The sequence below is a fragment of the Trachinotus anak genome, unplaced genomic scaffold, assembly GCF_046630095.1.
Source record: "Trachinotus anak isolate AG129_WGS33_773 ecotype Australia unplaced genomic scaffold, CSIRO_AGI_Tana_v1 ptg000008l, whole genome shotgun sequence".
Taxonomy (NCBI): Eukaryota; Metazoa; Chordata; class Actinopteri; order Carangiformes; family Carangidae; genus Trachinotus; species Trachinotus anak.
The window spans coordinates 27,484,999-27,497,008 of NW_027273859.1; the positions used below are offsets into that span (position 1 = coordinate 27,484,999).

At 39.0% G+C, this 12,010-nt stretch overlaps 1 protein-coding gene and 1 long non-coding RNA gene across 2 annotated transcripts in view; one reads left to right on the top strand and one right to left on the bottom strand.

Annotated features, from left to right (window-relative positions):
* Positions 1-12,010, bottom strand: part of LOC139624654 (protein unc-13 homolog B-like) — a 168,170-nt gene that overhangs the window by 118,501 nt on the left and 37,659 nt on the right. The window contains exons 4-8 of the mRNA XM_071483945.1: positions 8,467-8,584; positions 6,157-6,280; positions 3,573-3,646; positions 2,737-2,794; positions 1,313-1,526 (exon numbers count right to left, since the gene is read on the bottom strand). Coding sequence (XP_071340046.1) covers positions 1,313-1,526; positions 2,737-2,794; positions 3,573-3,646; positions 6,157-6,280; positions 8,467-8,584 — 588 coding nt within the window. The remainder of the gene's footprint in view (positions 1-1,312; positions 1,527-2,736; positions 2,795-3,572; positions 3,647-6,156; positions 6,281-8,466; positions 8,585-12,010) is intronic.
* On the top strand, positions 5,191-8,579 carry LOC139624655 (uncharacterized). Its single transcript, XR_011691706.1, has 4 exons — positions 5,191-6,073; positions 7,270-7,599; positions 8,236-8,304; positions 8,443-8,579. It is a non-coding gene; the product is annotated as an uncharacterized lncRNA (long non-coding RNA).

The following is a 12,010-nucleotide window of genomic DNA, read 5'->3' on the forward strand; positions in this document are numbered from 1 at the left end:
CTCCTCCCCTTGATCCTTGCAGCTTCTTGCCGAGCAGCCTCCTCCTCACGAAAAGCTGCATAGCTCTCAAGTGTGTCCTCTAAGGCAGTTTTGGCCCACAGTCTGGTCTTGTAAAGTAGCCCCTCACTATCTGTCGGCTGTCGTAGTTGTTTGACAGAGGGAATTATATCGATTTCAGGAGGGGATGATTCATCCTCAAAGCTGCCAGCTTCCTTATAAACTAAACGTACCTCTCCACTACCAAAGCCATGCCTCCGTCTGTGTGACCTGCCATTTGGCTCCTCTGTATCCTCAGGGGACAGTGCATCACATTCTACTGTTTGATAGAATCTGCTGCCTTTGGACTCAGAAGGACTGTTACTGATCCGGTAAATGATGCTTTTATCTTCGTCCTCCCACATTTTCTGTTCAGCATCCAAGTAATCGTCCAGGACACCTGAATTAGGCACTTTATATTTACTCTCCCAATCCTCCACACCCATACCTGAATCAACAGGGATTATTCTTACTCCACCCTTACTATTTGATCGCCTGGAGTGAAGTAAATTAATAAAAGTGCCATGCAGGAAGCAGTGGAACACAATGCAAAGAAAAAGAAAGAAAGAGAAATAAAGCATTAAACATGAATCAAAGACAGCAGATCATGCAAACAAAGTGTTTATGCGAGAAGAAATGGAATTGCAAATGAAAAAGTGGAGGGAAAAGTATTTTGTGTGAAATTACCTTGTTTTAATCACAAAATTGTGCTGTCACTCATGCACAGGAAAAACTTACTAGGTTGGCTGTAACAGCATGTTCTCTAGTTTTCTTAGAGATTATTTTGTTTTCCCATGACAACCTGTACAATTTAATTGTTTACATGATCAAAAAGTCTATATCCATATCTATATCTGTAAACTCGTATAACCAACATATTATTTACAATAACGGAAATAATAACTGCATATAATAATGCCATGGGTGTCGTATGTGCTAGAGCACAACTATCTAAGGCTGAGCCACTTCTGCTTTTAAATAGGACTTCTTTAAAGACAATGGTATTATTTGTAAGAAATCCAAACCTCTATCATTGGATTCTGCTGTTCTTGGTAACTAAGAACATACACACGAATGACATCAGAACCCAAGTTTGAAAGTGTTTCATTCAGGCTGTTAAAAAAGTGCAAGAGCTACTTTAGTGCATTTGGTGTTATTAATTTGCTATACCCATGTATTTGGTGCCAGAGGGTGACCATGAGAGTATTATTCTGAAGTGATACTGCAATGATGAGGTCAGAGAGTTGTGAGTTTGCTTATGTGTGAGTGTGTTTACCTGGGTCCCCTAACTTCTCTATAGTCTAGCTCATAGCTTTGTATGGAGTCAGCCTCCCTGGACAGAGTTTGATGTTGGACCCTGCGTCCGATAGGGTACTGGTGCACTGATGAATTAGTCTGGGAGGTGTTGTGGAACCGTGGAGGTCTGTTGCTAGTTTCACTGCGGTAGTCACTATCACGGTCGTCCACTGCACTATCATGGTCATCGAAGGCTGAGTAGAAGACAACACAAACACTTCAGTAAAACACTTGCATGATCATTTCTAAAATTACTGAATACATGACTTTCTGTACTGCAGACATGCCATTGTTATCACACTCCTTTAACTTTAAACAAACTGAACAACCTGAGAACTCTTCCTGAGAATGGAGCCAAATGTTTAAAATGTTAAATGTAGGTGATTAGATTAAAGTCCCGTCCAAACCATTATAGGGTTTAATCTAAGAAGCAGCCTGCTTGGATACTGTTTGGATGTAAAGAAGACTTCCACAGTTTGAGTATATCTCCATCTTGTGGTAGTAGGTATATAATACAAAGCTGACAATGAAATGACCAACAGCCTTGCCTTAGGTTAAAAGATATTCAAATCCAAATACAATGAAGACAAACAGAGGATACCGACCAAACATGCAGTTGCCCTTATTCAAAAAGAAAAGTAAATGCTAATCCTGTATCATGCAGAGTTGGAGAACAGCAAGCCGCAGGGGGGAAACAAACAACTATTATACGTACTCTGCTGGTCACTCCATCCAAAATAACTCCAACTGCCTGGTGGCATGGAGGCAAGTGTTCAAAGAAATCAGGAAGAAAAGTAAACTTCATTACTGAAGAATAAAACCAGTGACTGGACCTGGTGATGGCTGAATGAGTATGTAACATGTAATGGGACTGAAAACACCCAAATCGAAATGATTGAAACGATGAATGGTAATATGACTGAGAGATGAATAAGAATTTAGAGAAGCTGGACTAAAAATGTGACACATCCAGCATGAGTGATCAACAGTGAAACAACAAAACAGTGGCAGGGAAAAGTAGTTTCACACAGACAATATCAGTGTTCAACAGGGCAGTAACCACAGCTCTTCCAAACTAACAAGTCATGGTGGCTGGTGCATCCAAAAATCTCCTTCAGTGTGCAAACAGCAAGTCAGATTTTTTAGACATAACAAATAACAAATTACTGTTTAAAATAAGCTGAATAACTGAATAACCAGTCCTAGCCATATAACACCAGCATTTCTCAAGTGGCTGATGTGAAATTTCTTTTCTTACTCATTACAGACAAGAGATTTTTTTTTTTTGTTGAAATTAGGGTCATCAGTGTGGAATGACACACTAGTGAACAAAGCACCCAAAAACACAAACTCATATCAACCTTCATGTGAAAGTGGAGTGGCATGAATATGTTTAAAGCTTACAGCACTGGGAGGGTACAGATGCCATTCGTCTTCTCTGGACCTCTTCCTGCAGTGGATACTTCCCCAGGGGGAAATGGAGACAAAAGGAAGAGGAGAAAGAGAAAATATGAAGAGATCTGTGAATGAAAATGATTTAATAGTAGTATATCATATCTCAGTGAGGTCTTTATGGAGCATTTGTGCTGCAGTAATCATCCTTTGCCATTAGGTGGCAGCAGAGAACCAACACAAACTGAGAAGGGTGCACAGTGAGACCATATCTGGTTAGACTAAACATGTAGAATGTTGCAAAAGCATACAGAGTCAGAGTCTGTAGCTCAAACATAATAGCAATCTTTCAAACAGAACAGTTGTACAACTACTTTTTTAAATACAAACAAATTAAAATAAAAACAAAACTTTAGAGATTTCAGACGCATTTCTTCCTACCATGAAAATACTTTCTCAGAAGTGATCTGAGTGATCTGGTACAGTTACAACTTTACTTTTACTTCTGCTTCTTACATTTACATGGTTTTCTGTAGTAGGATGAATGCAGGATACAGTAAATGGACAAGATAGGAAAACAACTTTTTTAAAGATTGTATGATATTTTATGTTTTTACACATAAAACCAGAATAACATTATCCTGTATTGCTTGTAAAATTGTAGTTTCAAGTTACCACCTTCTTCTCCAACTACCTACTTTCAAGGTGAAGAATAAGGAAGTCTCCTCTCATTGGGATTCCCCACTGTTTTCTCAGAATTTCAGACTCCTGAATTAGCTACAATTTAACATATCTAATAGCTTAATGATTAATAACTTATTAACAGGAAGTAAACTCAGTAAACTTACCTCATCATGTATCCGCATGGTATTGATCCGCTCCAGTTTATTGGTCCAGTACTCAGCCTCGTCTTCTGGGATATCTGGACAGATGGATCAGACAGAAGAAGAAGATGTGAGAAGAATTAAAAGAGTGACAAGAAAATAAGTGGAGGAGCGTGCAAGAGTGGGTGGTGAAAGAGAAAAGGTAACTAATGGAGGAAGGAGTGCGAAAGACCAAATGTGAGCCAAAGTAAAAAAAGAAATGAACGACCACAGGCACTGTAGCTCCACCCTTCTCTCAGTCGCCTCTCCTCCATGCTCTCTGTCCCATCCTGTCTTATCCCATCCAAACCGCTTGATGTGCTCCCATCTTATATTCATGTGTGTTAAATAGCTGATGAGGAGGTTCGCTTTTGGGGGCCCATAAATAGAATAAGCAACCTCCTCACAGGACCTCCCCAAAGCCAGAAAAAGCAAAGATTGACAAGAATGGGGAAAAATAAGAAATCCTGGCTTTGGTCTCTGCCATGTTTTTATTTGTTTTTTATTAATGTAGTGGAAATGCATATTTTTTTAAATTTCTAAGAGCACAAGGGCAAATGTCTAAGTCTAAATTTTAATCTAAACCTTTTTATGTCCCTTTGTGTCCAGAGTATGTTAAATATTATTCACAGTGGGCAGTCACAGTTTGCTAAGCAGATTCCATACTGTACTGGGCAGCTGCAAACGTACAACCTTTGACATATCCTGTTCATCAAACCTAAAAAACACACAAAAAATGTACTGAAACACTAGAAACTTCAATTGTATACCTTTTGATTGTGTTAGCCTATAACACACAGGCATTTCAATGTGTTTGTGTGTTTCAGTATGACTCACTTTGGTAAGTGCTGACCAAAAAGATGCAATTCCCTATTGATTAGAACCTATGTTGTTAACTGGATGTCAATTACTGACACTTTGTCTTAAAAGCATTTGTCAAAGTTTCCTAAAATAGGGAAAGTGCTGTCTTATCTCCATCTTCAGGCCCTGGATTTTGTGTCAAGATGTGTGGACAGCAGCATGAACCAGTGCCATCTTGACATCAGGTGGGTGTTGATAAATAAAGTGCCGGGCAGTGTAAAGGAAAAGGCAAAGGCAGCTCAAGCACAGACACTTCAGACAGCTCCCTGAGATCAAGTGTGCCAAGGAAACAAAGTGGCCCAAAGAATTGTTGCTGTTCAGGTGATTACACTCCAGAAATAAAAACAGCAAAAAACAGAATTAGAGAGTGCTGATGAATATATATAACATATATATAAACCCTTGATAAAAACTTTATGAACCCTAATGGCATCTTAAGATCTAACATATAGGAGTTCTATAAGGGACAAACCATTGCAGCCGAACACAAGCTCACACAACTCAGGTGTGCGCTGAAGTAAACTGCATCTGATGAAGTGAGTCTAACAACAAATAAGGAAAAGAGAAATAGAAATTTTTGCAAAATACAAATCTAACGAGAGATGTACTGAAATATTTGGAAGTAGAGAAAATGAAATTCTCTTCAGAGAAACAAGAAGAGAATTTTTACAAAATCTGGCAAAACCTAGAAATCACTTCAATATCATCAAATGAGTTGAGATGGTTTCTTCAGGCCCAGCAAATAAATGAAGAAAAGGAACATTTTTAGAGACAGAGTTCTGAGGCATCCATTACCCTTCTGAATTTTCATTATAACATTTTTTCCATTGTTTCCATTCCTGTGGAGGCATATGTATGTTATAACTGGTACAGATTAAGTTGAAATATTGTCGATTACAGATGAGGGATGTTACACACAAGATTGAACATACAACGATGGAACATGATACATATTGAAAGTGATGAAATACAAATAACCAAATGGAAGCCAAGAGGGGACAGTGTTAATTGATAACTGTCATATTTTATAGTGAAGAGGTTTTTTGTGTAGCACATTGTAAGAAGCTGCGGTTGAATAGAAACATAGGTTTCTTGATGGGGGTCCAGTCTTTTAATAAAAGGAAAAACCGTACAGTATATTCTGATTCATTTCCAAACCTGCTTTTTTACCAGCGACACTATCTGTAGGTGACTTTTAATCTAGTTTAGTTTAGTAGAATTTTTATCTAGTATACTTGAGAAGTTTTTGTTTTCTCATGTTCATTCATTTTATTCATTCTGGTATTTTCTTAAGGCTGTGTTATTATTTGTCCTTGTAAGGTTTGTCAGTAGTTCAAACCACATTCTGTTTTATGGTGAGTGACGTCATAACATCTTTTCATACTTTTATTAATTAACATTCCCTTGGTCAAGGTGGCACTGTTTTTGTAAGGTTCGATGTTTGCTAAAATATCATTAATGTTACTATTCAACTACTTATGGTGTGCTCATGGAGATACAGGATGGTGTACTTTGTGAACCATCAGTTGACGTGTTACACTGTCAGTCAGCCAAAGATTCAAATTTACCAGTGTTTTTTTTTTTGTTTTGTTTCAAATCTCAAACAGAGAATAATTAGAGTTCAGGTAAGAGCATCAGAATAATTGTGCTGCCAGGCCTCCTGGTTTTCTGGCTCTGTGAGCAAAAGTATTTGCGTACTAATGCATACCAAAGGGTAACTCAAAGCGGGTGTCCAGCAGCACTTGGTGTGGAGTTGGGTTGGTGGTACCGCAGATCTCATCCTCCTTCATTAAGACCTCAGAGTCCAGAGACGTCCACTCTCCTGGTCCCTCCTGAAGTGCAGAGATGCAGAGAAACAGAGGAGCAGGGAGAAAGAGAAAAGACAGTAGATGGAAAGTGGAAGATAAAAAAAAAAAAGAAAAGGATGATAGAAATATTTATTCAATGAGAACCAAAGTGTCAACAAAGTGATTGAGGGCGTTGGTGGGCTGAGGAAGAATGCCATTCAATAAACCTGAGCAAAAATTAAAGACGCGAGGAACAACAATGGCAGTTCAGACTGTGTAACAACCAGGGTGAGCGTTTACTGTTCTTCAAACTGAGTGGAAAAGTCAAACACTGGAGGCTGAATTATTAATGACTACACCAACGCTGCTGCATCACTTTGAGACTCTTCAGAAAAAGTAATGAGGTTCCAGACACAAGACAAGCCTCCCTGCAGCACACTAAAATGAGTTGGCAAATGCGTCTAACTAACAACCTGCGAGAGAGCTTTTAAGACGTAGCCGACAGGTAAAGATGGTGTTTTAATAAGTCAGAACCGGCAGGTGGAAGGTGAGTGTGTGTTTATTTTGAGGGTTGTGGTGAGCTTAAGCAGCCTCAGAAGCACATACAGTACGCAAGTACAAATGCAGCAGCCTACGGCGAGGGCCAGCAAGGTAAAAGACGACACCACATCATTTCTCTGCTCTACTTCCTGTTGCTAAGATATAGTAATTGTGGGGCAATCTGTTACAGACTATTTTGTAAGGGACCTCTGCAAGAGTGTAGAGCTTTATGCTGCATTCACGTCATCTAATATGAGCAGCCAAGTGAGAAATAACCTTCAAATTAGCCAAAAGGACGAGATATTTCTGAGAATTTCTGACATGCAATCATCTCCCACAGGACACAGCTCTTTTGGCACTTTAATGACCGCAACCAGCACCACCATCAGTTCAACACAAATAAAACCTATTCCTAGCTATATGTGTGTTTATGTGTGGTTTAACTTGAATGAACTAATTTAGACCACGTTCTCATTTATCTGGTCTGATAACAGGGCAACATAGGTAACAATTCGGCGGTCCAGATTGGATTTGGACAATAATCTGGACCGGGCCAAAAACGCTGACGCCCTCTACAGGAAGGGCCAGAGCCGACTTCTGAGACGCCTGAGGTCCTTCAACATCTGTCGGACTATGCTGAGGATGTTTTATGAGTCTGTGGTGGCCAGTGCCATCCTCTACGCTGTTGTTTGCTGGGGTAGCAGACTGAGGGTGAAGGACGCCTACAGACTCAATAAGCCCATTCGCAAGGCCAGCCACGTTGTGGGAGGGGAGCTGGAGTCTCTGACAGCAGTCTCAGAGAGGAGAATGTTGTCCAAGATAAGGTCGGTATTGGACAACTCTTCACACCCTCTCCATGACGTGTTGCTCAGCCACAGAAGCACATTCAGCCAGAGACTCATTACCCCATGTTGAACCACAGAGCCACAGGAAATCAACCCTGCCAGTGGCCATCAAGCTGTTCAACTCCTCCCTCTGAGAATCAATCTGTTAATTGATTGATCTCAGGACAGTTTTATGTGCAATAATCACATAAAATTCTGTATATAACTTCAATCTGTGCTGTAAATGTCATGTAAATTTAAATATGTATATAGTGTCTATTATTGATAGGGAAATATTATATATATATATATTTTTTTTTTTTGGGGGGGGGGGTTATTATAGAGGGTGACATTATTATTATTATCAGTTTTATTATATTCTGTAAATGTGAAATGGAGCACTGCAACATAACAATTTCCTGTGAGGGATTAATAAAGTATTTCTGATTCTGATTTAGGATTATTGCGAGAATAATCCCATGACATCACAACAGTAGGCTAAATCCTTCAGTTAGCATAAATGTAACATTATCCAAAATGATTCTAGATATCTAAAGAGATAGTTGAGCTTCAAGACGTGACTCAAACATCTGAAATTCTAATTTTGCATCATTGCCCACATGTTTATTTTTGAAGTTTGACCAGGAAGCTGAAGAGGATGATTCGCCGATGAAGACTGTAAAACTGAAAGGTCTGACAAGACTAGTAAGTGGATCCCAAGGTGGAGAATAAAGTTTCATATGCTCAGGGAAAAACAAGACTGTGTAGAAATCTTCTGTCTAATATTATAGTAATTTGACATTAACATTAAATCCATTGTGTATACGTGTGTATGTATGTAAGGACGAAGAGATGAGGGTGTGTTACCTCATCAGACTGTTGAATGGTGTCCAGGGGTATCAGCGCTGTGCCGATCATTGTGTCCCAGATCAGACCCTTATTCCACAGCTCCACCACCAGACCTGACTCCAGGTGATTGATCTCACTGTAGAAACAACCACATTAACTGTATTAGATACAGAGTAAAAGTTCCACTGGCCTTACAATACAAAAGCGTCTTTGAGTTTTTTGTTTTTACAGAATGATAATAGTAGTAGTATAAGAATTTCTTCTGTGGGTTGCGCTCATGCTAATGCTAACTAGCCACTTCTTCTGTACATCATAAACAAAACATCATAAAAAAATGAACATGGATTTTTTTGACACCAACTGCTGAGAGCAAAAGGGTTGTATATAGTTTGGACTGTTTAAGAAAACACATTTATTGAGACCCATGAGCTGATGATTATGATCATAAGTGCTTCTACCTAAAGTCCACCTGTTAGTCTGGTGTTCAAGTGTGTTTATGTGTACAGTTCACTGTATTTAGCAACGATATAGCCAACAGCTGTTGTCATGGAGGTATAGGTGGCAACATTACAATCTAGATAGCAAATAAGGATTTGTCCCAAGTAACCATTGGTAACCAGCTCACAAATATTCAATGATCAACAAAAATAAGATTAAACTGGGTTCATATTTTATCAGTGTCTTTATACACATGAAGGTTTTCACTCTGGCATTGGCCTTGGTCTAATATAATACAGTACCTTCAGTCAGGTCAGTAAGTGGGCCAATCTTATCCCAAAGCAAAGTAGTGAGGCTGAAGGATGACAACCATCATTTTTTGACAGATCTGTCTTAAAGAGAAGACAGCAGCCAAACTGGCTCCCCTCCTCATCTGCATATTCATATTCACAGTCCCATTCATATTCATCTCGCCTCAGTTTGGCTGTCAGTCATCTCTGATGACACTTCACAGCTGGGATGATGGAAAGAAGAGGGTGGGCAGGAGAGGCTGTTGGAATGTGTATATGTGTGTTTGTGTTTGTGTGTGTGTGTGTGTGTACCTCCCTGTCACACACTGAAGAAGTCAACCAGCTGAAGATGAGCCAAGTCAAAATGATGACTTGGTTAATGGTAATCATGTTAGCATGATTACCATTAACTATCTCCATTCATGTGTCTGCTTGTTTACATGACTGTGTCTTTGTGAAGATCTTGCAACAATGGTAAACACGTAAAAGAGATCATGTCGTGTCAATACAGATTCTTGAATTGAGAAAAGTGAGATGAGAACAGAGGCCAAAGAGGCTAGCTGGTGTAACACAGCACATAATGTGGCTGAGGAGCCATCTGCATTCAGTTTCAGTGTGTTTTGGATATACCTTCTGTACATATCAGACATCAGCTCCTGCCCATATCTGCTGTCAGTGGACAAAATGATGAATCTAAACATGTAAACACAGAGGCTTTTTACAAATGCAAAAAGATTCTCCCACTACCATAATTGGAAATATAATAAGAAAAATCAAATCCAAAAGTTAATCACCTGTTTTGGGAGTACGAACTGTGCACCACATTTCACTGACTCAGGATTATTTTACTAATTTGTTTTTGCTGAGAGTGAAAAGTGAGGTCTGAATGCCTCTCATTTATATTATCTTTTTTTTCTTCCTTTAAACAATTTCTTCCGTGAAATTGTGTGTAATTGTCTCAGTGTGTGGACCATGACTTGTGGTCAGCCTCTCTTGTTTGTAGCCAAAATATAAAAAACACTATTTGGACCATTTGTGAGTTTTACAGCCACAGTGAAATCCACCCACCGGAAGTAACATATTACATAACATAACAGGCAGCCCCAGATCAGCTGGCGTCAATACAAAAAAGAAAATAAGTAACAAAATAAAAAACAAAAGATGGGCCTCATGATCCACTGTCTGATTTAATCCATTACATTATTAGAAGCCATGAAACATAAAACCCTAAATAGGATCAGAAATAGCTCTGACATTGTCCATCCGTAAAGTCTGTCTCCAACCTGTCTCTGACTCACAGGCCAGATGTGTGTGTACAGTATGTGTTCAGTGTTTGTGTGTGTAATCTTGTAGCTTTATATCCAACTCAGGCATATGCCCTCCATCAGAGCCCATCCATTTTTGAGGGAGCAGTTTGTTGTAACAAGGAATGAAGTGGTTTATTTTTACCGTTCAAAAACCGCACACAGAAAAACACAGAAAAAAAAAGAAATTGACAAAAGGAGAATAAGATGAGGGGAAGATAAAATGTGTGTAGCAAACGCTGAGCATTGACGCTTTATAGAAATTATGGAATGACAGGGAGGAATTGGGGGCACTGCAGGTGAAGACAGTTTTTAACATGTTCCTGTGAAGGACGCTTTACACAGGCAGGAACACTGCCCTTTCATCACATGAATCAGTGCATTAAATTACCTAATTTCCACTCAAAAATGGTCAATAAGTACATGTTTGATGAATATTTTCTGCTTCTTTGAAGTGATAAAACACATCTTTGAACATGCTGAACACTAACATCATGTAATTTTTTCATGCAGCATTAATTATTGAATTGTTGCTTTTAAAATTACAGATATAGTTATATCGGTTTATCATTTTATATTTTGCAGTAGGGTTCACCTAAACAAAGCACCCACTGAAAAATAAACTGTAAATGAAAGGATCCTTGCTATGTTGCTAATGTGTTCATGGAAATACATATAAATACCCAAGTTATGTTCCTTTAAAGGTCCCATATTTTACATGTTTGAAGTGAAGTGTTGATCTCCATAAGAAGATATATTTGTGGTTTTCAAGAACTGAAAATCATCTCAATGTAGTTTTACATCTCCTTGTTCAGGCTTCTCTCTGGAGGTCGGTAACAACAAGTCAAGTGGGTGAGCCAATCTGAAGAGAGAGTCTGAGCTTCTCCTCTGATTGTCTGACTGTTTTCTGAGTTATTGAATAAAAATATAGCAGATTTCAGATAAATACTAAGAAACCAAACCAAACCAAATCCTGCAGGGCTTGGACAGGTGGTGTGGGTGGGCTCGGACTGGGGCATGACTGAGGGTGATGACTGCTTTTTCATGACATCACAAAGTTATAGAAGTCCTGACGGCTCATTTTAAAGCTCACTTTCTGAATACAGGCTGTGTGAGTTTCTCTGTAGACTGAGCACTTTGAGACTTTCATAGCTTTAATATAGAACTTAGACCTGCTTTATAATTTAAAAAAAGACAGAGACATCTGACTTTATACAATACGGGACCTTTAAAGGCAGAAGTGGGGAAAAAAATACTCTTTCTGATAAACAGCCTTAACTTAAAGGAGCAGTGTAAATAAGAGCAAAGGGAGAGGCTGTGATCAGACAGCAGTACATCATTCCTGCTATTATAACTTGATAAAGCTGTTGGCCAAAGAGTAACAGAGGTTGACGTGGAAGGAAGGAAAAAGGTCACCATTTTTTTTAAAACTTAGACACAACTTAATTGACAGAGAATTGGAGGAAGAGAGCAGACTATGACCTGAATCACTGGAAAGACAGTCAGAGAGAAAGATGACACCCAAACAGT